The 27,453-nt window shown below is 45.2% G+C and overlaps 1 protein-coding gene across 2 annotated transcripts in view; it reads right to left on the reverse strand.

Annotated features, from left to right (window-relative positions):
• The window catches only part of LOC137521184 (coagulation factor XIII B chain-like), a 701,298-nt gene that overhangs the window by 192,410 nt on the left and 481,435 nt on the right, over window positions 1-27,453 (reverse strand). For both annotated transcript variants that reach the window (XM_068240112.1, XM_068240111.1), the window contains one exon: window positions 17,697-17,879. In XM_068240112.1, the coding sequence (XP_068096213.1) occupies window positions 17,697-17,879 (183 nt within the window). The remainder of the gene's footprint in view (window positions 1-17,696; window positions 17,880-27,453) is intronic.

Below are 27,453 nucleotides of genomic sequence, written 5' to 3' on the forward strand. Positions count from 1 at the left end.
AGTATTTTGCATGTTACTTGTGGCTCCAGAGGTGATCTCAGCACATCATTTCTTCACCATTGGTACAGTGGCTCTTACTTTTCTTTAGTGCATCTATACTCATTTTATATGGGATGGGCTGCATGTAGGAGCAGAAACCTTTCAACATTACTTAGTCTGGTTCGGTTTCGAGTTCTATTCTTACTATTTGTGATCTCTATTTTGTTAACAGTGAGTTTGGTTTGTATCTAAATCACTAGTTCATCTAATACTCTGATCTCCCCGGGCTTTTCTCTCCCCCCCCCCCACCCCCCAACAGAGAGCCTAGCTTCTCTGTCATATGCTCACACCCGCAGGTGGCCTGCCGCTTTAACTCGGTACGTCACGTGAGTACTCTTTGTTCTCTTTTACTCTAGCATAGCGAGCTCTAATTAGTTCACTATTGGATTACGAAAAAGGTCAAATCTAATCTGCCCTAGTCACCTGAAACATTGCACACTATGACCTCTGGAGGCAATTGTGAGCAATTGCCTCCCGAGGTTTAAAGTGGCAGGCAAGTGTGTGTGAAGGCTAGTGATAGTTACATACCTTCTGCTATATGTTATACTCCTATCAGATGCCCAGTGCGGACCTGCGTTTATCGAGGTTTTAATTTGTGCAATCCTCTATATGCTTACATTCAATCCATGCTATGGAAATATCAATGCAACTCTAAAAAGTGGGGAAAATCCAAGTGTGGATCCAGTAACAAAGATGGCTGCTCAGGTCATGTCACATGATGCTGGACTGTATATAAAAGACCATGGGAGGCACCCAGCCACCCCCCCTGACGTCACTCTGAGGAAGCCCATTGGGTGAAACATGTAAGTGGGAGGAGTCCCCGTTGATTGACCTCTTCCACCACTCCAAGCGTTCTGCGCGCTGGATCCCCGCTGCTACGCGAGGCTGTGAGCGGGTTAATCATGCGCATCTTCAGCCAGGACCACGTGTGCTGCCCTGACAAACCACTGCAGCGGTAGCTCAAAGGAGAAAGGCGGAAAAACCTGCCGGAGATGCGCGGACTGCGGAGTGTGGGGGACCCGCAGGACGACGTAAGTTAAGCCTGGCATCTGCCTTCTGTTTAAGTGCTCTGTAGCTAAGGCTCCATGACTGAGCTTTTATAACAAATATATGAACTGCTTTCCTATCAATTGGCATTGTGGCTATTAAAGAGAACCCGAGGTGGGTTTGAAGAATGTTATCTGCATACAGAGGCTGGATCTGCCTATACAGCCCAGCCTCTGTTGCTATCCCAAACCCCCCTAAGGTCCCCCTGCACTCTGCACTCCCTCATAAATCACAGCCACGCTGCTGACAAACAGCTTGTCAGAGCTGGCTGTGTTTATCTCTATAGTGTCAGTCTGCTGCTCTCCCCGCCTCCTGCAGAACTCCGGTCCCCGCCTGCATCCCTTCCCTCCCTGCTGATTGGAGGGAAGGGATGGGGGCAGGGACCGGAGCTATGCAGGAGGCGGGGGAGCAGCCGAGACTGACACTACAGATGTAAACACAGCCTCACAGCACGGCTGTGATTTATGGGGGATTGCAGAGTGCAGGGGGACCGTAGGGGGATTTGGGATAGCAACAGAGGCTGGGCTGTATAGGCAGATCCAGCCTCTGTATGCAGATAACATTCTTTAAACACACCTCGGGTTCTCTTTAAGCCAACCTGCTTTGAACTGATTATGAAACTGATGCCTGGAAGTGCAAGTATTTTTCTGTGAAAAGGCGATGTGCTGGATTAGCATGCCAATGTGAGAAGTGTATCTTATGGGACTAATTGAAGTAGCTACATCGTTTTGATATGGGCCCTTCTCTTTGGCTTATGGTGTAATGGTTAAGGGCTCTGCCTCTGACACAGGAGACCTGGGTTCGAATCTCGGCTCTGCCTGTTCTGTTCAGTGAGCCAGCACTAATTCAGTAGGAGACCTTTGGCAAGTCTCACTTACACTGCTACTGCCAATAGAGTGCGCCCTAGTGGCTGCTGCTCTGCTCTGGCGCTTTGAGTCCGCAAGGAGAAAAGCGCAATATAAATGTTATTTGTCTTGTCTTGTCTTGTCTTTTTTCTCCTCTTTTTTTGAATGCACTCAAATTTGCTGCTTGAACTGTAACTCTCCTGGAATATACAGGACTTCCTAGTATATATATATATACATATAGATAGCGCAGCAGATGCACTGGCATTCAGTCTATTAAGCTAGCCTATACGCTGCAGCGGAAAATCAATAAGCACTGTTAGGTCTGTGTGAATGGATTCGTGTATGTGAGGGTGATGTGGGGAACTCCGGGGACTCCAATTTTTTAAGGAATTGTTTTTAGATTTTGGGATGCTGTGGTTGTTGGTTTCCAAATAAAGTTTTGCATTTTTTGTATGGATTGGTGAGGCCTCTGCAAGCTTTTTTCTTCTTTTTTCTAATTTTGAGCTAGTCACCTGAAACACCTGCCCTTCATTATATGTTTAAGATTATATTTGCCCTGCTTATATGGTATTTTCACTATACCTCTTGCAAAATGCCACTTGCCCAGGTCCCCCCTCCACCCCATGGAAAGTAGTATCATGTAATGCTAACGGTCTCAACATTCCTGAGAAGGGGTCTACATTTTTAGCTTTTATACAACGAGAACATGCAACATTTGCCTTTTTTCAGGAAACTCATTTTTGTCAGGATGCGGTCCCTAAGTTCTATGACAGATTCTACCCGACTCATTTTCATGCACCCTCCCCTCTACATAAAGCTGAAGGTGTATCAATTCTAATCCACCGCTCTATCCAGTTTCAGTTAGTATCTCAATTAAATGGTCCAGAGGGTAGGTATATTTTCCTACAGGGTAAAATTAATGACAGAGATGTGATGCTGGCATCCATTTGCAGCCCAAATAGCAATCAAGTCAGTTCTTTTAAGGAAGTGGTAGATTCTCTCCTTCCTTTCTACAAAGGCATGCTGATTTTAGGAGGTGACTTAAACTTACCACTGAATCCCCTCCTGGACACATCAAATGGGTCTTCCTCTATATGAGGTACAAAGACCTCAAAAAAATTAAGTAACAACTTGACAGATTGTCCTTGGTAGACATCTGGGCCATATGCAATTGACTTTTTCTCCAAAGTTTTCTCCTAGGTGATATTTTCGCACTTTATCAATAAAATGCATTTTAAGCCACCAGCAAGCAAGAAAATACTCTGTATTATTTTGACAGGACTTGTTTACCTACTTTTTAGTATCATTTCAATTGCAGAGGGCTAAAAAGTTATTGTAAACATAAGATGAAAAAGTATCTCCTGGGAGAAAACTCAGGTGAAAAAGTGAATTGCATATGGACCCTGGAGACTAATGCACCCTAAAGACAGGGATTACTCCTTCTTTTCAGCCGCTTACAAAAAATACTCCAGGCTGGACTATCTGTTCCTTACTCAAGCATCAATAGGGGTCCAGTCTCTAGCAGACCATGCTCCGTTTTTTCTTTCAGTTAAACCACCTATGTCTTCTCCTACCTGGCTCTTTCTGCTGGAGATTGAACCCCTTCCTGTTAGCAGATAAAAACAATGCGGAGTTGCTAGAGAGGCACATCTCTGAATTTTTTCAATCAAACAAAAATGGAGAACAATCAGACCTTCTAGTCTGGGAAACACATAAACCCTCTATTAGGGGACATCTAATTCGCATGGGAGTGTAAGGCTAAGAGGGAAAGACAGGCTGCAATTGACCATTTGTACATGCATATTCGCACATTAGAAAACCAGCAATAAAAGTCTTTGCTGGACAAGACACTGGAGGAGTTAACCACTCTGAGATCTCAGCTATCCATCTCTCTCTCCTATCGGTGGGGTTAGACGAAAGTTCTTACTTGCCAATGGTACCTTTTATCAAATCAAATCAAAGATAGCTTTATTGGCATGACCAAGATTACATAGTTACATAGTTACATAGTTATTTTGGTTGAAAAAAGACATACGTCCATCGAGTTCAACCAGTATAAAGCACAACACCAGCCTGCTCCCTCACATATCCCTGTTGATCCAGAGGAAGGCGAAAAAACCCTTACAAGGAATGGTCCAATTAGCCCCTAAAGGGAAAAATTCCTTCCCGACTCCAGATGGCAATCAGATAAAATCCCCAGATTCATTACAGGTATTGCTAAAGCAAGGGGAAATAGGGGACATGGGAGGGGGTGGGGTAGGGGGACAATGGCTAAGCAGTCTGTGGACATTTTTTAGGTTTACAGTTCCGTTATGCTCCTCTCAGTCTGTGGCATGCTGTGACATAGTGTGCAGTGATTGTCACTGTGGATTCCTCTTCTTCCAGTAGGATTGTAACAAATGGTGTCAGCTCACAGAGAGAATCTGCTTGTTGGCGATCTGCAGAATCGCCAAAAATACAGATATACCCGATTATGGATGATCTGCAGAATCACCAATAATGCGGGTATGAACTAACCTCTGGACACCTAATGTGTGAGTGCTTGGTGCAACAGTAACAATGAACACACGTAGAACAGATTAGGATCTCCTGAGGAGCAGGAGTCCCAGCAAGAAAAAATGAGCCACAGACACTACTGCAGCCAAGGATCAGTAGACAATAAGATCCTAATCTGCCAAGTAGTGAGATCACCAGGTGGAATGAGGTGATCAACAATACTGCTACCGAGAGTCACCAAGACTAGGAGACCTTGGTTTAAGGCTGAACACCCCTAGATGGGAATGGGTGATTCAGACCTTAATGCAGCACAGTATTTCCGAGGAGCGGGAATACTAGAACCCCTCAGGCTAGAAACCTAGAGGTGAGGGTAGCGTAGTCAGACAGGCAGGTTCGGCAACTCACGGACAGAGACAGTACAGAATCAAGAGACAGGATCAGTGTAAAGTGCAACAGGCAATAGTTCGGCAACGAGATCAGAAAGGCAAGGTACAGAATCAGAAGACTAGAGCGTAGTCAGGCAAGCAAGAGGTCATAACAGATAAACAATGCAATTAGTACTTTAAGCTATCAAGAATCTGACTCAGTGTGGATTCCCAGCTCCAGCCGGTTCTGGCACACTGTCGGATCTAGCTAAGGTCTGAGAGCTAGCACATATAGTATTCGCAACAGCAGACAGGGAACAACTGGCATACAGGTCCTATATGTACCAGGAGAGCTCCTCAGCTCCGCCCCAGTCATTCAACCAATCAGGAGGGCGGAAGGAGTCAGCTGACCGGCTGGGTCAGCTGACAGTCCTTCTACTAGCATAAAGGTCCTGTCGCTTGGCCCGCGCGTGCGTAAGCCTCAGCCTCTGAGTGTCAGAGAGGCTGCGTGCAATATCCGTGTTGGCAAGAAGATTAGTAGATGCCGGCTGAGTAGCGGGAACCGCCACTGTGCCGCCGGCCGTGGCAGCGGTATCCCTGCTGCCCTGAGGGAAGATGTCACAGACTGATTGTGCGGTGGAAACCGCCGGCTGAGACGCAGAAACCGCCGCCCTGCTGCCGCTTGCGGTGGCGGTATCTCTGCTAACCTTCACAAGGATATATGTTTTTCTCTCATCTTCTAGTGTGTGAAAGTCTGGGAATAGTTCCAACAATTTCTTAAAGTAAATGCCCCTGGTTGCAGTATATTTGGGGCAGTGCAGTAGGAAGTGGCTTTCATCCTCAAGGGTCTTCTGCTCACAGTGTTGGCATAGTCTCTCCTCCCTGGGTTTGTACGTCTGTCTGTGTCTCCCAGACTCTATTTCGAGGTTGTGAGAACTCAATCTGTAGACACTCAGGATTTTCCTCTCTTGAGAGTTTTGCAGCTTTTCCAGGTATGGAGCCATTTTATATTCTCTTTGTAGAGACTGGTATATGGTTAGCTTTTGTGACTGTTTTATTTCACTCCTCCATTTTTCCACATAGTCTTCTTAGCTGTGGTGTGTTTTATCTGGACTTTTGATATGACCTGTGGGTCGGGGGTTGGAGGGAGTTTATCAACATGCCAATAAAAGTGGCAAGCTTCTTGCCAAAGCCCTTAGAGAAAAAATGGTTAAAACTCATGTTAAATCCATCATTAACTCAAAGGAGAAAAAAAAGCACACCATCCATGAAATAGTGGAAGAATTCCGCAAATATTATCGTGCTTTATACAACCTGCAGACTCCTCTGTAAAATATGGCCTAACGGCAATGGACAATAAAGAGAGAGACAATCTTAATGTTTCTATCACTGAGGAAGAATTCCATTTGGCTGTAAAAGAACTACGACCAAATAAGAGCCCAGGCCCAGATGGCCTTACGGCCCAATATTATAAACTATAAGCGTACATCTTGTGCTCTCCTTTTATAGATGCTTTTAACAATGTCTCTGACCTAACAACCCCATCGAAGCAACTCTTAGAAGCACACATAACGGTAATCCAGAAACCAGAAAAAAAGACCCCCAGTCCTGTGCCAGTTATCGTCCCATCTCTCTCCTAAACACGATTTAAAAATCTTTGCTAACATTTTGGCCACAAGACTACTGCCTATCCTAGAATCCAGAATTCACCCAGACCAGGTTGGTTTTCTACCTGGCAGAGAGGCGAGAGATGGGACGATGCGGGCTATAGGCATACACACACGGCTAACTCGCCATTCGGTGGAGGGATTTTTTCTCTCCATGGATGCTGAGAAGGCTTTTGATAGAGTTGCATGGGATTTTCTTATGGCCTCACTGAGACATATGTCGTCTCCTTACTATATTCCAACCCCACTGCAAAAATCAAAGTGAATGGCTTCTTGTCAGACTCTTTCCAACTTGCAAAGGGCACCCAACAAGGATGCCCCCTGTCACCATTAATCTTTATAGTTGTACTGGAACCATCCTCAATTGGATCAGAGAAGATGTAAACATCAAGGGCATATGTATGGGTGATACAGAGCACAAGGTGTCCGCATTTGCAGACAACCTCTTATTTTTTTTACCCTCTCCCAACATAACCTAACCTAACTTGATGGGAAAAAAGAACTAATTGGACTACTGTCCAACTATAAAATCAATTTGGCCAAGTCCTCAGCTATAAATATTTTGCTCCCCCCCCCGCGACATGCGAACATCTGAAATCAGTCTTCCCCTTTCAATGGGCCAAAACATCACTTCGTTACTTAAGCATTCCGATACCCATCCATCTATCACAGCTAATTGATTTAAATTTTCTCCCAATTATTAAAAATATAATAGCTGATATCCAGAAGTGGACCTCACTCCCACGCTTGTCTTGGTTCAGACGCATTCCATCCATAATGATGAACGTATTACCTCACATTTTATATGTGAGCCAAACAGTATCTGTCTTCCTCTCTCCTAAACATTTTGCCTCCCTGAAAGCCTCCATTAACAGGTTTATTTGGGACAAACGTCCAGCCAGACTTAAACATTCACTACTTGCACTTGATAAAGTTGAAGGAGGACTTGGTCTTCCAAATATATATAAATATCACCAGGCTGCTGTCTTAAGCAGAATACTAGAATGGTGCTTCCCAGCCTCTAACAAAGGTGGATTCAGGTGGAGCAGGCCTTTTCTGATTTTCCATTAAATAAGATACCTGGGCTTCCTCAAGCCTGCCTATCTATTCTACTAAAATCCAATCCTCTGATACAATCCACTCTAACAATTTTTCGTCAGTTTACATCCAGAGGCAACCTGTCTAGTGCTCCATGCCCTCTAACACCAATCATTGAAAACCCTGAATTTCCGCCAGGCCCTGAGAAGGCCTTTTTAAAAGGTCTGAAATCCAGGGATATTAGACTCAGAGAAGTGTCCAGGAGGGGCATACCTACTCCTATCGAAAACTTGACCATTTTTAATGAAGGAAAATCTTGTCCCCAGTGGGCTTACTTACAATTAAAAAGCTTCATTAATTCATCTTCTAAGAAATGTAACCTTTCCAGAAAACTGACAGACTTTGAAATCAAAGTGTCCTCTCATCTTCCACACCGACACTCTGTGTTATGGATGTATAAAGCTCTTCTCTACCTAAAAGTCCCTGACAGACTCCCATACCAAGACAAATGGGACCAGGCCCTAGGGTAAAATCTCAGAGGAGCAATGGGACCGCATCCTGACAAATTATCATAAAGGCTCAATTAACGTCAGCACTCAAGAGTTAAATTATAAAATTATCTCTCATTGGTATAATACTCCTGCAAAATTGCAGAAAATGGGCCTTTCTGACAATGACAAGTGCTGGAGATGTGGGAATACAGGGGGTGACCTCTTCCACATCTTTTAAATTTGCACCAAAATACTAAATTTTTAGCAAAAGGTTCACTTTTGGGCGGAGAAAATCTCCTCCATTGATATCCCTTTCACCCCAGAAATGTATCTTCTTCACGAAATCCCTTTCTCTTTCAAATCCTATAAAAGATGTATACTGATACATTTGATTAATGCAGCTAAAAGCAATAATCCCATGCCTCTGGAAATCAGAGAACCCCCCTTCAATTTCCCAATGGTGGAATAGAGTTAACCGTGTTGCAGACATGGAGAAGATTGTTCTTACAGCCCAAGATAGAGTAGATACATACAGTGCCTTGCAAAAGTATTCGGCCCCCTTGCAGTTTTCCACATTTTGTCATATTACTGCCACAAACATGAATCAATTTTATTGGAATTTCACATGAAATACAAAGTGCTGTACACGTGAGAAGTGGAATGAAAATCATACATGGTATATTGCTTGATTATTGCGCCACAGTCTACACAATTCCTATATAATAAATCTACTGCCAGCCGCTGGGGTCGCTGCAGTGATTTCCAAAAAATGTTACGCCCAGAGGCAAACATTTACAGTTTTACGCTATGTTTTCTTTTATCTGTTTTATTTGAGACTTACTGGAATAAAAGACCTCAGGGGAGGTTAAGATTTTATGAACAGGAGTGAGAAAATTTTGTTCGCAAGGCATTACTGAGTGCAGTTTCCACCTGTCTGTAGAGGTGGGCTCCATCTGGTGAGCATATTGTTGTGCAGGGAGTGGGACCTTCACGGCATGGAATGAGAGCACGTTTTACACAGAGTGACACCAATGAGGAGTATATATAATTTTTCTTATATGGACAGTATTACCCTATGTCGAGAATTGTTTTTCTTGCAGGACCCCTATTATGTACATATGGATATGAGCACTGCCTAAGATCCACCATTTATTGAGGTGGTCTGAATTCGGTGAGCATATAAGGAGAAGGGGTGGGGGTCTATGAATTGATGACACCAGCCTTCACAATTCACTGGAGCACTTTTGGGTGGTGTGCTGTATATTACTGATTCTGAACGTTATCACCCTATGTGGAGAATTTCTGTATTTTTCTAGGAGTGGTGAAATCAACTGTATTTTCTCAGTGAACCTCTAGCAGTGATCCTAAAGGTGGATGAAATTACCTGAATGGAACTTTGAGGACTTTTTGTAAGATATAAAATAGTTTTGTGGACTGTGGACTAAAAATTGCAGGTACAGAGTCTGGTGAGCGCAGCAGATATATTTGAACATTGAAAATCATACATGATTCCATTTTTTTTTTTACAAATAAATAACTGCAAAGTGGGGTGTGCGTAATTATTCAGCCCCTTTTGGTCTGAGTGCAGTCAGTTGCCCATAGACATTGCCTGATGAGTGCTAATGACTAAATAGAGTGCACCTGTGTGTAATCTAATGTCAGTACAAATACAGCTGCTCTGTGACAGCCTCGGAGGTTGTCTAAGAGAATATTGGGAGCAAGAACACCATGAAGTCCAAAGAACACACCAGACAGGTCAGGGATAATGTTATTGAGAAATTTAAAGCAGGTTTAAGCTACAAAAACATTTCCAAAGCCTTGAACATCCCACGGAGCACTGTTCAAGCAACCATTCAGAAATGGAAGGAGTATGGCACAACTGTAACCCTACCAAGACAAGGCCGTCCACCTAAACTCACAGGGCAAACAAGTAGAGCACTGATCAGAAATGCAGTCAAGAGGCCCATGGTGACTCTGGACGACCTGCAGAGATCTACAGCTCAGGTGGGGGAATCTGTCCATAGGACAACTATTAGTCGTGCACTGCACAAAGTTGGCCTTTAGGGCCCTTTTCCACCAGCGCAAAAACGCAAACCGCGCAAGCGCTGAATCGCAAAAACGCAAACCGCTAGCGATTTTACAATCGCTACGGTTTGCTTTTTAACATAGGAATCGCGGTAGGTAATTTCCACTACCGCGATTCGTTTTTTACTTGATCGCGATCGCGCCGCGGAGCGACTTTTGCCGCGATTTTGCTATGCAGTGCATAGCATAGCAAAATCGCGGCCGCGAACGTCGGGGAATCGCCGCTAATTGCGATTCAGCAATCGCTAGCGTTCAGCGTGAACGCTAGCGATTGCTAGTGGAAAAGGGCCCTTATGGAAGAGTGGCAAGAAGAAAGCCATTGTTAACAGAAAAGCATAAGAAGTCCCATTTGCAGTTTGCCACAAGCCATGTGGTGGACACAGCAAACATGTGGAAGAAGGCTCTCTGATCAGATGAGACCAAAATGGAACTTTTTGGCCAAAATGCAAAACGCTATGTGTGGCGAAAAATGAACACTACACATCACTCTGAACACACCATCCCCACTGGTAAATATGGTGGTGGCAGCATCATGCTCTGGGGGTGCTTCTCTTCAGCAGGGACAGGGAAGCTGGTCAGAGTTGATGGGAAGATGGATGGAGCCAAATACAGGGTAATCTTGGAAGAAAACCTCTTGGAGTTTGCAAAAGACTTGAGACTGGGGTGGAGGTTCACCTTCCAGCAGGACAACGACCCTAAACTTAAAGCCAGGGCAACAATGGAATGGTTTAAAAGAAAATATATCCATGTGTTAGAATGGCCCAGCCAAAGTCCAGATCTATATCCAATCGAGAATCTGTGGCAAGATCTGAAAACTGCTGTTCACAAACGCTGTCCATCTAATCTGACTGAGCTGGAGCTGTTTTGCAAAGAAGAATGGGCAAGGATTTCAGTCTGTAGATGTGCAAAGCTGGTACCCTACATACATACCCTAAAAGACTGGCAGCTGTAATTGCAGCAAAAGGTGGTTCTACAAAGTTTTGACTCAGGGGGCTGAATAATTACGCACACCCCACTTTGCAGTTATTTATTTGTAAAAAATGTCTGGAATCATGTATGATTTTCGTTCCACTTCTCATGTGTACAGCACTTTGTATTGGTCTATCACGTGGAATTCCGATAAAATTGATTCATGTTTGTGGCAGTAATATGACAAAATGTGAAAAACTTCAAGGGGGCCGAATACTTTTGCAAGCCACTGTATATCAAAACTTGGCTTTATGGTACGACTTTCGTAACACACACGAATATAAGTCTATGATGCAGAGGATTTAAGCTATAATGGCAATATGAGGAACCGTGTCATTCACTTCCTGCGATTGTGCTATATATGGTTCTTTCTGACTAATCCTGTGAACATTACGCTCTTTGTTATACCTCCTCTTATGCTAGATTACTATATATAAGATTGTGTTATGCTTCTTATTCTTTGATCGCCTATGTCCAATCTATTATGAGCAGTTTTTTGTATGTTGCATTTTATTATCTTTCAATAAAGCTTAAAAGTGAAAAGAAAAAAAAAAAGTTTTGTAAGCTCATTGTTACAATTCTACAAAGTCTTTTCAGTCGATAGATTTTGCTATATTTTTTAACTTCTGAACTCTAAGCTATTTGATCATTGCATAGGTTCAGCTCCTGTGTACAGTTACGTGCAAAGACATGGATATTTCAAATATCATCAGAAATGTAACACTAGAAAATATACTTTTATTATTTTTTAGTATTTATATAATGCCAACATCTTTCACAATTATTTTACAGAGTATATACTGTAAAGTTGTGTCACTAACTGTCTTTCAGTGGGGCTCATAATTTATTTATTGTATTAAGAAATTGGCAGGCTTAGTACTAGGAAATATCCAAGCAATAAAAAAAAAACAAAAACAACAAATCCACTTACCTGGGGCCAGGGTCAGACTGGGCCACAGTAGTACAGTTTTTTCCCTCGGTGGTGGGCCCCACCTCCAGGTCTCTGGTGGGCCCCCCTCCTTGTCTGACAGAGTTTCAATTGCTGCCTGCAGCACAAAAATTCTCTTCTCAGTGCTGTAATCACTCATACTGAGAGCAGTGGCTTAGCTAAGGAGCTGCGGGCCCCGATGCAAGTTTTATATGGGGCCCCCCAATCACTCTATACATAACAATTGATATGGCGCACCAAAACCCGCCAATGGCAACTACAGTGTCAGAGGTGCAAGAAGGGGATGGGGAACAGCTTGTTAATGATTACCACTGTTCAAAGTATCTATAGAAGTGATGATTATGAGCACAGGACCAATAGAGAGGTAATACTGTAGTTAAGGGAGGGCCCTTCAGGGCCCTATTGGCCCAAGGGCCCCGATGCGGTTGCAACCTCTGCGGTCGCAACCTTTGCAAAGTAGGATATTACTTTATATTGAAGGAGGGGACTCTATGCAAAGTTTTACTGGGCAGCAGTCTCTCTGAATTACAATGCTGCTAAGATCATGTACATTTGGCCCTGTCCATAATACATCATGACCATGCCCACCTTCCGGTGCATGGTCACGCCCTTTTTTCACCGCAATCATGGGATGTGTGGGGCCCAGGTTGAAATTTCTTTGTTGGGCCCCCAGTGCCCCAGTCCGACCCTGCCTGGGGCTTCGGCCGGACCATGTGACCCGCACGTGGAGCACACAAGAAACCGACCAGGAAGCCGACCTGGCAAGGTCGGCTTCTGCAGCGCAGGACACCGAGAGCCACTTGAGCTGCGGCGAGGGCACAGGATGTCAGCCAGGGGCTGGAGGAAGCCCCAGGTAAGTGGATTTGTTTTTTTTATTGCTTGGACATTCCCTTTAGCACTAAGAATGAGCAGGCAAATTTTTTTAAAGTTCAGACTCAGAAAACAGGCTAATATCAATTGCTGAACTTTCTTGCAGAATTGCCAGCTGATTTGACATTTTCTGTAAAATTGCATTGAAGTAAATGGCACAGACTTTAGCGGTTAATAGCAAAGCTCCCATACATGATAAAATCATCACATTTACTAGGCATGTTGGGGAGAAAAGTGGTGACAATTGAAAAAAAAAATCAAAAAGGCATTGTAATTTTTGAGAAAATCCATTTGAAAGTTACAATACTAAAAATGTTTTTCAAATGCAATTAAATGACAAATGTATCTACCCATTGGTATTGCAGCTTTAAATATGGTATATCCCCAGCAAAAGCAGTGATGTTTTAACAAAAAAAAAACTGAAATCCCCACCCCAGTGAAATGGGTTTAGGGGTTCTAATTTATCCCTTACCCATTCAACAAACTGTTAAAGATAAATAACACAATCAGAAACACAATAAATACTGTATTTTTCGGACTATAAGACGCTCTGGACTACACGATACACCTAGGTTTAGAGGGCAAAAATCAGGGGAACAAAAATACTAAACTTGGTGTATTAATGGTGCAGGGGTGTCTTATGTACCTTCTCTCCCCTCCCCCTTCAACTGTCTCTATCTATCTTTCACTGCCCAGCCACACTAACCCCTGCCGCCCCCTTCAGCTACACTCACAACACACAGAGCTACACTTACAACTAAACTCTGTGCTAGTACACTCACTACATTCCCAGCTACACTCACTACACTGACATCTACATTAAATACACTGATATCTACACTAGCTACACTAAAAAGGCAAGTAGATGGGATGAGGGGGTGGGAATGTTGAAAGAACGCGGAGCCATGTGGTCATGGCTGCGGACTGTAGCACCATCTTGACTGGGTTGGATGCACATTTGGTATATAAGACACACTAACTTTTTTCCCCTCACTTTTGGGGATCCAGCACCAATATCTTTGGAAATTGCCCCACATGAATATTGTCTAAGATCTTGATTAAAGATCCTCGCTCAACCTCTGTGGACCTGCCACACATGTTGCTCCCCTCCAATGGCATTCACTATACTAAAGTATAGTGAAAGCCCCGTAAAAAATGTTTAAATGTGCCACCGTGGCTCCTCATTCATCCTTTCACAGTCCAATGGAAATTCTCCTGATGGTTAAGCAGCACCTATTTTACTTTGGGTTAAGCATATTGGTAGGAAGGTTAGTATTTGGCAAATCAGTAGGAGAGGGTCCTTTTATACTGTATCAGTTGCTGTCAAATATAACTGAAAGAACAACTGATGTTCAGTGTCCATGTTTCCCTATGGCCTCTTTCACATCATACACTGAAAAACGGAAGTTTTTTTCACAATGTACTGCTATGGAAAGTTAAAATGCATTAAAATACAATGCATCAGAATGTGTAAAAGGGCCCTTAGTGTAACCTTAGGTGTATCAATAGGAAGGCTATTGTTAAGGGTATCGGTAACGGGATTAGTCTGCGGGAAAGTTAGTGGTAGAGAATAGGTTGGGGTAGTAGGTATTGAAATGGGTATGTAGAGTCTTAAAACTTTGTGGATTGGGAACTGAAAAATTAGGTTTATAAAAAAAAATGTGGATGCGGACAGCAGGGAGAGTATGAGTAATTATTCTCTCTAGTTGCATATACTTTGATTTGAAGATATCATACTGATGGGTGTTTGTCTGATAATAACTCAGTGTACAGATAAAGGACTTAGGGTTCCTGCGCTGTTAATAGGTACCTGTGGTCCTAACCAATTGGTCCCTGCACTGCATTAATGATCTTGTTAAAAGTGTTATGTTCTTAATCTTTTGTGTAAGAAGAAGATATGGGAAATTTGTACCTTGAATATATAAATAAAGAATCTATAAATAAATAAATATAATAGTATTTGGTAAAAGATCTAAAATACCTTTAAGCAGGTTTCAATATAAGCAGAAGCTTCTATAAAATCTTGGTAGGCAAGGTGTGTAATTGAAGCTGGAAGGTGTTAGAGAGTGATAACTAAAGAGTTAAAGCGGAATATAACCCTGCATTTCAACTTTGCTCTAAAACATTATTTACAGTATATTATATGCAACCAGCAGTTTTTTTTTTTTACTAGACCAGCATTGGAAGGGTTACACAGGGCTTTAAAGTTCCTGGAGATTTCTGCAGACGCATCCGAAGCTGAAATAGATACATTTTGTTTACATAAATGTATCTAAGTGTGGCACGTGACTCATCTTTCTGACTGAGAAGGAGCTTGGAGGACAGCCAAAGAGTGTGTAACATTTATCAATAGATACATTCAACTAAATAGAATGTATCTATCTGAACTTCTGCATATCTCTCCACGGAACTTTAAACCTCTGTGTTTAACCCTTCCAATGCTGGTCTAGTAAAAAAAAATGCTTTTTGCATATAATATGCTGTAAATAATATTTTAGAGCAAAGTTGAAATGTAGGGTTATATTCCGCTTTAATATAAGATCAAAGGTAGCGTTTGAATCAACAGCCATTTTCCTGAATTGGTCTCAGTGTACAGGTTAATTTGGAAACTGAATCCCAAACTCATAAAAGTCATACATGGGTGGAAAATTCTGTTTTGTTTTCTGGTGTGGAGAACATGTTCAGCATTCAAATGCATTAAAAGGGTATGGGAAGACTCCTACATATATGAAAAATACTGTGCAATTGAAAATAAGGAGGGGAAATATACCTGTATATACCAATTGCGTATTTTCTGGTGAAACGCTGCTGCAGTTATGTGTACTTTCTGGTGAACCGCTGCCGCAATAAGTTTAATTTCTGATGAAACGCTGCCGCATTACAATTATTTTCTGGTGAAGCATGGCCGCATTACGATTATTTTCTGGTGAAAGGCTGCCACATTACGATTATTTTTTTGAGTGAAAAAATGGCTAGAGGCTCCCCTGATGTTGCAGATGCTAAAAAGTGGACAGACGCAGACACAACTGTGTTAGTGGGCTCAGGCCCTTAGGGCCCAATCAAACTATGTATACTGCAAAACATATCGATTCTAACATGTGCATTTTACATGTTATTGTAAACTAGTAGACCCAAGCCCGTTTAAAAAAGGGCTCTAGGTCTTTTTTCTTCTACTGCCGCCAGTGCGCATTCGCTCGCCCGCACCCGCCAGGCGTGCGCATGCACCCTACCGCTTCGCTCGCCCACCCAGCTCCCTGGTCCTGTCCAGCTGTCCATACTGTGCACATGCGCAGTATCAAATAACAGGGACACAGGGACAGCTGGACGCAGCAACACAGGGAGATTATTATGGAGGATTCTTTGGCTTCAATTCATCAAAGGGTGTTCGATAACAAAACCCCAGTCCTTAAAATACCGCATTCGGTATTTTACACTTCACTGTGCTAATTCATCAATATTTTCCCATGTGCGGTAGAGGTTCGTTAAGTTACCGAAGTATTACGGCTTCAGTTCATCAAAGGCTGTTAGATAACAGCAGAGTGGTGCAGAGCAGCTTGGAATGTCTCTGTGTTGTTACAAGCTGATAACAATAGAAGGCATCCAGACATCCCTTTAGATGTAAAGGTGTGTTATATTTACTGTTATTTATACTGCCTCTGCTGCTCTGAATCTGTCCATCAGTCTTATTTGCCACAACGTAGATGAACTTCCTGGAGACATTACAAATGCCATGCTTGGTGATTTCACCACTTGCATCTTTGCATTATCAAACAGGGCCTGAAAGGGTTAAACCACCGAAGGGAATCTGGGGATATATTTTGACCCGTTCTCTCTGCTCACTGCTTGGGGGGTCTGAAAGCTTGTGTGGAGAAGCCTGTGTGACCTTTCAGCGGCACTTGCAGGAGAACAGGGGCTGTTTCTATTGGCTGCCTGCTCCTGCTAATCATGAAAACATTCACACAGAAGGCTTTCGAAGCCTGTAACGACAGGGGAGAGCTTGAGATAAACACCGAATGTGTTAGCGAATGTGGGAACCTTGATGAATTAACATTTGTTGAGCACATGTCGGTAATTTATCTCATTGCTGTGTCATTTCAGCTTCTCATTCGGTAACAGCTTTGATGAATTAACATTTTCTAAAGTGCTTCGTTAAGTCAGCTGTTTTCAGCATTACCGAATGCGGTAATGCTTGATGAATTGAAGCCTTTGTCCTGGCATTACTGGCATTAATTACATCAAGTGATATAAGTGTGATGTCACAGCTCATGTTTGGGAGAGATATGACTTCTAGGAAAATGTCTATATTATGTGATACAATCAATTTCAGTAATGACAAAACCACAAATTCCCAGTGATGTTATTACCCAATCTGGCAGTTAGACTGGGTAACTGCCATTCACTAAGTGAATTTGAAAATAAAGAAAACCTTTAGAATTACCAATGAGAAGATGGGCTAGTCCAAAACATGTCAGTTCTGTCAGATTTCTACTAACTACTGTCATTGACAGCAACATGGGAGAAAAGTTATAGCACATTTTACTCTGGGAGAAATGTACTTTTTACAGTTACTGTACTTTGTTTTCCACGATAGTGGTCTTTTAAGCTTAGTTCTAGTGGCTATGACACATGATGTGGGACATACATTTTAACAAATCATTCTGCTATATGCAGTTTATGTTCCTTATTATTATGCATTTGGAAATTAAATCATTGTAAGTTTACATGACCTGTTGAAAAGTATGGCAAGTATATTAGCTTCTATCATATTGCCATAGAAAATATGAGGGAATGTAAGGGGGGCATATGTATAAAAACCTCAGCCATGACAATACCTCGACAGATTGGTGCCTTTTCCCATTCTCCATCTTCACATTTAATTCTGTTATTCCCCTCAAGTATATATAAGTTTGCACATTGATATTCTACAGAAGAACCTGAATCATAGTTTAGTTTTCTTAATCCTTTGATGTCCCCATTCTGCACTACTGGTGGTGAACCGCACTTTTCTCCAATTCCTAAAACAAAACAAAAAGCATTTTTATGTTACTAAACAAGACCGCATGTACAATAATGTTTCAGAATTACTAGATGAAGATTCAAGTGTGTCTTATAAGGTATTATTTTATTTTATATTTTGGTGTTGCAAACAAATATGTTTGTAATTAGTGGTGCTCAAATACCCCTTTTCAAAATTCGAGTTAGGTCGAATTCGAATAGTAAATTATTCAAGATCAGTCGAATATTCGAGTCGAATAATTTTTACTATTCGATTCGACCTCGGAATTCGAGCTCACTATTCGAGTCGGTATTCGAGCTCATTATTCGAGCTGACTATTCGAAATGGCCTTAAATAGCTTCCAACACTTGTTTTGAGGGTGAATGATGCAAGAAACCTCTTTTTTTCCAAGTAACAACAGCAAGTGATTATGTGGGGATGTTCCTTTAAAAAAAAAAAGTTGAAAAGAGAAGTTGTGTCCAGAAATTTGTTCAGTACTGTATATACTTCTTCTTCTTTATCTTCTATATCTTCTTCTTCTTCTTCTTCTTCTTCTTCTTCTTCTATATCTTCTTCTTCTATATCTTCTTCTTCTATATCTTCTTCTATATCTTCTTCTTCTTTTATATTGTCTTCTTCTTCTTCATCTTCTTCATCATCATCTTCTTCTTCTTCATCTTCTTTTTCTTCATCTTCTTCTTCATCTTCTTCTTCATCTTCTTCTTCATCTTCTTCATCTTCTTCATCTTCTTCTTCTTCTTCATCTTCTTCATCTTCAACTTCTTCATCTTCTTCTTCTTCTTCATCTTCTTCATCTTCTTCATCTTCTTCTTCTTCTTCATCTTCATCTTCTTCATCTTCAACTTCTTCATCTCCTTCTTCTTCTTCATCATCTTCTTCATCTTCTTCATCTTCTTCTTCATCTTCTTCTTCTTCTTCATCATCTTCTTCTTCTTCATCTTCTTCATCTTCTTCATCTTCATCTTCTTCATCTTCTTCATCTTCTTCTTCTTCATCATCTTCATCATCTTCATCTTCTTCTTCATCTTCTTCTTCTTCATCATCTTCATCTTCTTCTTCTTCATCTTCTTTATCATCTTCATCTTCTTCATCTTCTTCTTCTTCTTCTTCTTCATCTTCTTCATCTTCTTCTTCTTCTTCATCATATTCTTCTTCTTCATCTTCTTCATCTTCTTCATCTTCATCTTCTTCATCTTCTTCATCTTCTTCTTCTTCATCATCTTCATCTTCTTCTTCTTCATCATCTTCATCTTCTTCTTCTTCATCTTCTTCATCTTCATCTTCTTCATCTTCTTCTTCTTCATCTTCTTCTTCTTCATCTTCATCTTCATCTTCTTCTCCTTCTTCTTCTTCTTCTTCTTCTTCTTCTTCTTCTTCTTCTTCTTCTTCTTCTTCTTCTTCTTCTTCTTCTTCTTCTTCTTCTTCTTCTTCTTCATCTTCTTCTTCTTCATCTTCTTCATCTTCTTCTATATCGTCTTCTTCTTCACTTATTTCTCTTTTCAAATTTTTTTTTAAAGAAATGCAGCTATTTTTGAGTGTAACAAATAGCTGGTGGCGCACGCATGTTGGAAGCGCCATTGTATGTGCTCCCTGGCAGTGGAAACACACAGACAGCAGGAGGTAAATTCAGCAGCAGGAGGAGGAGGATGAGTGTGTGGCAGCAGGCAGTCAATGAGGCAGGCAGCGTGACATAATAGCCCTGGTACCTAGCGGTGATACCAGGGCTGTAAATAAACACAGCAGGCAGGAGGTCCCAGACAGCGGTCGTGCAGCCCACATTGTGTCCAATACACAACTGGGACAACACAGTTTTCAACCCGGGCACCTCAGAAAAATTAAACCTTTTTTTTTTTATGGTTTTGTAGTTTTGTTTTTACAACAAATTACACAGACAGATATAGCTATTTTTTGACGTAATAGCTGGTGGCAGAGTGACAGCAGAAAGTTAAATCTGTGTACCCTGGCGTTGGGAAACACAGACAGACAGACAGCAGCAGCAGCAGCAGCAGGAGGAATGGAGGAGTAATGTGAGCAGCTATTGTTTGACGTAATAGCTGGTGGCAGAGTGGCAGCAGAAGGTAAATCTGTGTACCCTGGCGTTGGGAAACACAGACAGACAGCAGCATCAGCAGGAGGAATGGAGGAGTAGTGTGAGTGTGGCAGCAGGCAGGCAGCGTGACATAATAGCCCTGGTACCTAGCGGTGATACCAGGGCTGTAAATAAACACAGCAGGCAGGAGGTCCCAGACAGCGGTCGTGTAGCCCACATTGTGTCCAATACACACCTGGGACAACACAGTTTTCAACCCGGGCACCTCAGAAAAATTAAACCTTTTTTTTTTTTTTTTTATGGTTTTGTAGTTTTGTTGTTACAACAAATAACTCAGACAGATATAGCTATTTTTTGACGTAATAGCTGGTGGCAGAGTGGCAGCAGAAGGTAAATCTGTGTACCCTGGCGTTGGGAAACACAGACAGACAGACAGCAGCAGCAGCAGCAGGAGGAATGGAGGAGTAATGTGAGCAGCTATTGTTTGACGTAATAGCTGGTGGCAGAGTGGCAGCAGAAGGTAAATCTGTGTAACCTGGCGTTGGGAAACACAGACAGACAGCAGCATCAGCAGGAGGAATGGAGGAGTAGTGTGAGTGTGGCAGCAGGCAGGCAGCGTGACATAATAGCCCTGGTACCTAGCGGTGATACCAGGGCTGTAAATAAACACAGCAGGCAGGAGGTCCCAGACAGCGGTCGTGTAGCCCACATTGTGTCCAATACACAACTGGGACAACACAGTTTTCAACCCGGGCACCTCAGAAAAATTAAACCTTTTTTTTTTTTTATGGTTTTGTAGTTTTGTTTTTACAACAAATTACACAGACAGATATAGCTATTTTTTGACGTAATAGCTGGTGGCAGAGTGGCAGCAGAAAGTTAAATCTGTGTACCCTGGCGTTGGGAAACACAGACAGACAGACAGACAGCAGCAGCAGCAGCAGCAGGAGGAATGGAGGAGTAATGTGAGCAGCTATTGTTTGACGTAATAGCTGGTGGCAGAGTGGCAGCAGAAGGTAAATCTGTGTACCCTGGCGTTGGGAAACACAGACAGACAGCAGCATCAGCAGGAGGAATGGAGGAGTAGTGTGAGTGTGGCAGCAGGCAGGCAGCGTGACATAATAGCCCTGGTACCTAGCGGTGATACCAGGGCTGTAAATAAACACAGCAGGCAGGAGGTCCCAGACAGCGGTCGTGTAGCCCACATTGTGTCCAATACACAACTGGGACAACACAGTTTTCAACCCGGGCACCTCAGAAAAATTAAACCTTTTTTTTTTTTTTTATGGTTTTGTAGTTTTGTTTTTACAACAAATTACACAGACAGATATAGCTATTTTTTGACGTAATAGCTGGTGGCAGAGTGGCAGCAGAAGGTAAATTTGTGTACCCTGGCGTTGGGAAACACAGACAGACAGACAGACAGCAGCAGCAGCAGCAGGAGGAATGGAGGAGTAATGTGAGCAGCTATTGTTTGACGTAATAGCTGGTGGCAGAGTGGCAGAAGAAGGTAAATCTGTGTACCCTGGCGTTGGGAAACACAGACAGACAGCAGCATCAACAGGAGGAATGGAGGAGTAGTGTGAGTGTGGCAGCAGGCAGGCAGCGTGACATATTAGCCCTGGTACCTAGCGGTGATACCAGGGCTGTAAATAAACACAGCAGGCAGGAGGTCCCAGACAGCGGTCGTGTAGCCCACATTGTGTCCAATACACAACTGGGACAACACAGTTTTCAACCCGGGCACCTCAGAAAAATTAAACCTTTTTTTTTTTTTATGGTTTTGTAGGTTTGTTTTTACAACAAATTACACAGACAGATATAGCTATTTTTTGACGTAATAGCTGGTGGCAGAGTGGCAGCAGAAGGTAAATTTGTGTACCCTGGCGTTGGGAAACACAGACAGACAGACAGCAGCAGCAGCAGCAGGAGGAATGGAGGAGTAATGTGAGCAGCTATTGTTTGACGTAATAGCTGGTGGCAGAGTGGCAGAAGAAGGTAAATCTGTGTACCCTGGCGTTGGGAAACACAGACAGACAGCAGCATCAGCAGGAGGAATGGAGGAGTAGTGTGAGTGTGGCAGCAGGCAGGCAGCGTGACATAATAGCCCTGGTACCTAGCGGTGATACCAGGGCTGTAAGTAAACACAGCAGGCAGGAGGTCCCAGACAGCGGTCGTGTAGCCCACATTGTGTCCAAAACACAACTGGGACAACACAGTTTTCAACCCGGGCACCTCAGAAAAATTAAACCTTTTTTTTTTTTTTATGGTTTTGTAGTTTTGTTTTTACAACAAATTACACAGACAGATATAGCTATTTTTTGACGTAATAGCTGGTGGCAGAGTGGCAGCAGAAGGTAAATCTGTGTACCCTGGCGTTGGGAAACACAGACAGACAGACAGCAGCAGCAGCAGCAGCAGCAGGAGGAATGGAGGAGTAATGTGAGCAGCTATTGTTTGACGTAATAGCTGGTGGCAGAGTGGCAGAAGAAGGTAAATCTGTGTACCCTGGCGTTGGGAAACACAGACAGACAGCAGCATCAGCAGGAGGAATGGAGGAGTAGTGTGAGTGTGGCAGCAGGCAGGCAGCGTGACATAATAGCCCTGGTACCTAGCGGTGATACCAGGGCTGTAAATTAACACAGCAGGCAGGAGGTCCCAGACAGCGGTCGTGTAGCCCACATTGTGTCCAATACACAACTGGGACAACACAGTTTTCAACCCGGGCACCTCAGAAAAATTAAACCTTTTTTTTTTTTTTTAATGGTTTTGTAGTTTTGGTTTTACAACCAATTACACAGATATAGCTATTGTTTGACGTAATAGCTGGTGGCAGAGTGGCAGCAGAAGGTAAATCTGTGTACCCTGGTGTTGGGAAACACAGACAGACAGCAGCATCAGCAGGAGGAATGGAGGAGTAGTGTGAGTGTGGCAGCAGGCAGGCAGCGTGACATAATAGCCCTGGTACCTAGCGGTGATACCAGGCCGTAAATGAACACAACAGGAGGTCCCAGACAGCGGTCGTGCAGCCCACATCGTGTCCAATACACAACTGGGACAACACAGTTTTCAACCCGGGCACCTCAGAAAAATTAAACCTTTTTTTTTTTTTTTTTATGGTTTTTTGGTTTTGTTTGTAAAACAAATTACACAGATATATAGCTATTGTTTGACGTAATAGCTGGTGGCAGAGTGGCAGCAGAAGGTAAATCTGTGTACCCTGGCAGTGGGAAACACAGACAGACAGCAGAAGGGCAGTACACAGCAGCCCACTGTAGGTGTAAAATGTGTGGCTGCAGGCGACGTAATAGTCAAAGTGAACCAGGCTGGCTTAGTGAGCAGGAGCCAGGAGGTGGTAAAGGGTGGTAAGGCACATTAACGATGGTTCTTAGCCAGTTCATGTCCCCCTCTCGCCGACAACAGGGGCCAGGAACTCGCCTTCCACCCACGCCTGGTTCATCTTGAGAAACGTCAGTCTGTCCACAGACTTGTGAGACAGACGTGAGCGTTTCTCGGTGACCACACCACCAGCTGCACTGAAGCAGCGCTCGGACAGCACGCTGGAAGGGGGGCAGGACAGCACTTCCAGGGCGTACTGCGCCAGCTCGCTCCAGATCTCCAGGCGCTTGACCCAATACTCCATGGGATCAACAGGGGCATCGCTGTCAAGCCCGCTGTAGGACCCCATGTAGTCAGCCACCATGCGGGTCAGGCGCTGGCTGTGACCGGTGGAGGATGCTGCTGCATGCACCTCCTCTCTAGTCACTGCTGCCGGAGCCTCTACAGTCCTGTAGAGCTCGTGGCTGAGAGACAGCAGGTCTGTGGGGCGCTTGCTGCTGGATGCAGGCACCTGCTGCTGCCTCTGTGCTGGCTGCTGGACAGTGGGGGTGGAAGGCTGGGGGAAGGCTTCCTCCAAGCGCTCAACAAGGGCCTGCTGCAAGCTCCTTATTTGTTGCGCTGGGTCTCCTCCTGCAGGCGGCAGGAACTGGCTCAACTTCCCCTTGAGGCGTGGGTCCAACATCATGCTGATCCAGATGTCCTCCCTCTGCTTCATCTGGATCACCCTGGGGTCTCTGCGCAGGCACGTCAGCATGTGCGCTGCCATTGGGAAGAGGCGGGCCACGTCTGCTGGCACATCGACGGCAGTGCTGCTGTCCTCATCCTCCTCCTCTGCCTCGTCAGCCTCATCCTCTCTCCACCCCCGCACCAACTCAGCTGCACTGTGCTGATCCCCCTCATCAGCAGCAAGGTCAGGGACCTCCACCAAGTCCTCCTCCTCCTCCCCCTCAGAGGTGGACTGTGCAGCTGCTTGCCGCTCCTGCTGGTCCAAGGCTGCCGCTCCCTGTTCAAGCAAACCATCGAGGGCCCTGTTCAGCAGACAAACCAGGGGCACCCACTCGCAGACCATAGCATGGTCCCTGCTCACCATGTTAGTGGCCTGCAGAAAGGGAGCCAGCACTAAGCACACCTGCTGCATGTGCCTCCAGTCATCATCGGGGACGATGGACGGGATGTTGCTGGTCTTGTCCCTTCTCTGAGCGGCGGAAACAGTGGCCAGGGCAAGGTACTGTTTGACAGCGCGCTTCTGTTCAACCAGACGCTCCAACATCGCCAGGGTGGAGTTCCAGCGAGTCGGAACGTCAAGGATCAGCCGATGGCGTGGCAGATCCAGCTCCTTTTGCACGTCTTCCAGGCTCGCACAGGCTGCAGCCGAGCGCCGGAAGTGACGCACAACGTTCCTTGCCGTTTCCAGCAGTTCGCCCATCCCCTGGTAGGTGCGCAAGAACTTCTGCACCACCAGGTTCAGCACGTGGGCAAGACAGGGGATGTGGGTCAGGTTTCCCCTGTCTATTGCGGCAACCAGATTGGCCCCATTGTCGGCCACCACCTCTCCGACTCTGAGGCCTCTGGGAGTCAGCCAAATCCTCTCCTGCTCCTGGAGTTTGGCCAACACATGGGTTGCCGTCAGCTTGGTCTTCCCAAGGCTGACCAAGTGCAGCAGCGCTTGGCAGTGGCGGGCCTTCACGCTGCTGCTGAGGCGGGGGGTTTGGCCAGGTGTGCCGGAGGATGGCAGAGGATCGGAGGAACCTGCTGCAGTTCCCCTGACCCTGCGGGGTGGCACCACCCACTGTGTTGCTGCTGCTGCTGTGCCCGCTGCTGCTCTCCCATCCTCACCCCCTTCCACCAAGCTGACCCAGTGGACAGTGAAGGACAGGTAGCGGCCTGTCCCGAAGCGGCTGCTCCAGGAGTCCATGGTGACGTGGACCCTTTCACCAACCGCGTGCTCCAGCCCTCGCTCCACATTGGCCATCACAAAGCGGTGCAGTGCAGGAATGGCCTTGCGGGAGAAAAAGTGTCTGCTGGGGAGCTGCCAGTCTGGGGCTGCGCAAGCAAGCAGCGCACGAATGTCGCTCCCCTCCTGCACGAGCGTGTACGGCAGGAGTTGGGAGCACATGGCCCGTGCCAGCAAGCCGTTCAGCTGCCGCACGCGACGGCTGCTGGGAGGCAGAGCCCTAACCACCCCCTGGAAGGACTCGCTCAAAAGGCTCTGGCGTGGCCTTTTGCTGGCACGGGAATCAGCAGACACAGCGGAGGAGGCCACTGAGGACTGGCTGCCAGAACAGGCCTCAGTGTCGGCGGCAGGAGTTGGAGAGGGGGGAGGAGCAGTGCGTTTCCGCACTCCTGCTGGTGCTGCTGGAGGAGCAGGAGGGCGGGTGGCTGCTGTTGCTGCTGCTGCTGAAGGCTGTGCAGTGATGGGTGTGGTGCCACTGCCAGCACCAGATGCCTTCAGCCTCTGGAACTCCTGATGCTGGTGGAAATGTTTCGCAGCAAGGTGGTTGATGAGCGAGCTGGTGCAGAACTTTAAGGGGTCTGCACCTCTGCTCAACTTCCGCTGACAGTGGTTGCAAGTGGCGTACTTGCTGTACACTGTGGGCATGGTGAAAAAGCGCCAGATTGGTGACAGAAACATCCCCCTACGGCATGGAAGCGCTGCTGCCTGTCTCCCTGTGGTGGTTGGGGGTGGGGCTTGGGGGGCTTGGGTGCGGCTGGTGGTGGTACTGGCAGATGCTGCTGCTGCTGCTGCTGAGCCTGAGACACCAGCAGGCTGTGGGACCTGCCTACTGCTGCTGCCAATGCTTGCAATGATGCGCCTCCTTGCAAGGCCCACAAGAGCATCCTCCTCCTCCTCCTCAGAGCTGCTGAGGACGACATCCCCTGGAGGTGGTGGCACCCAGTCTCTGTCTGTCACCGGGTCATCAACATCCTCCCCCTCCTGAAACATGTCCTGCTGGGATGAGGACCCCCCAAACTCCTCTCCTGATGCATGGATGGGCTGCTTGACTGTCGCCACAGTCTTGCTGTCCAATCCCTCATCCCCCAAAGTGCCCATCAGCATCTCCTCCTCAAGATCGCCAACAACAGCAGACAATTTACTCATGATGCCTGGGGTCAAAAGACTGCTGAATGACAGGTCGGCGAGTGACGGTGAACTGGCCTCCTCCCCAGACCCTGCTGGGCGGCTGCTGCGAACAGGGGTGGTGGTGGTGGTGGTGGTGAGGGTGGAGGCCTCAGATGCAGAGCTGATAGCGGGCTGCTCATCCTCCGTCATGAGTTGCACCACAGTGTCTGCATGCTTTTCCTCAATGGGACGTTTCCGACCCGGCTGGAGGAAAATCGGAGCAGGTGCTACACGCTGCTGCTGCTGTGTCTCTGCAGCATGAGTTGCAGATGCTCCTGCTGGGCGGCGCCCAAGGCGTCCACGGCCAGTGGCTATGGGAGGAATGTTAGCCACTGACGCTGCTGCTGCTGCTGCGGAACTGTGCATGGTGGCGCGCCCGCGCCCGCGGCTTGCCACAATGCTGCTCCCTCTCCTCCTGATTCCCTTGCTGCCCTTCCCCTTGCCCAAACCGCGCTGGCTGCCACTTCCAGACATCTTCGATGTTTTGGGCGTATAGACAAAAGTTTTTTAAAAGGGCGGGTGAAAAGTGGGGTACTTTAATGGAGTGGGTTGGTGGGTGAGGTGACTGAGTGAGTGTCCCTAGTACAGTAAGTAAGTAGTAACAGTCAGGAAGTACAACTAGCAGTTACAATAATCAGTAGTAATCACAAGTAAATTTAGTGTGTGTACACTACAGACAGTGAGTGCACGCACGCGCAAACACGCGCAGGAGCTAGCCTATGAACAGTGACTGAGTGAGTGTCCCTAGTACAGTAAGTAAGTAAGTAGTAACAGTCAGTAAGTACAACTAACTAATTACAATAATCAATCAGTTATCAGAAGGAAATAGAGTGTGTGTAGTGTGTACACAGACAGTGAGTGCACACACGCAGGAGCTAGTAGCCTATGAACAGTGACTGAGTGTCCTAGACTCCTAGTACAGTAAGTAGTAACAGTAAGTACAACTAACTAATTACAATAAGTAATCAGTTATCAGAAGGAAATAGAGTGTGTGTAGTGTGTGTACACAGACAGTGAGTGCACACACGCAGGAGCTAGTAGCCTATGAACAGTGACTGAGTG

Source organism: Hyperolius riggenbachi, chromosome 6 (assembly GCF_040937935.1).
Source record: "Hyperolius riggenbachi isolate aHypRig1 chromosome 6, aHypRig1.pri, whole genome shotgun sequence".
Taxonomy (NCBI): domain Eukaryota; kingdom Metazoa; phylum Chordata; class Amphibia; order Anura; family Hyperoliidae; genus Hyperolius; species Hyperolius riggenbachi.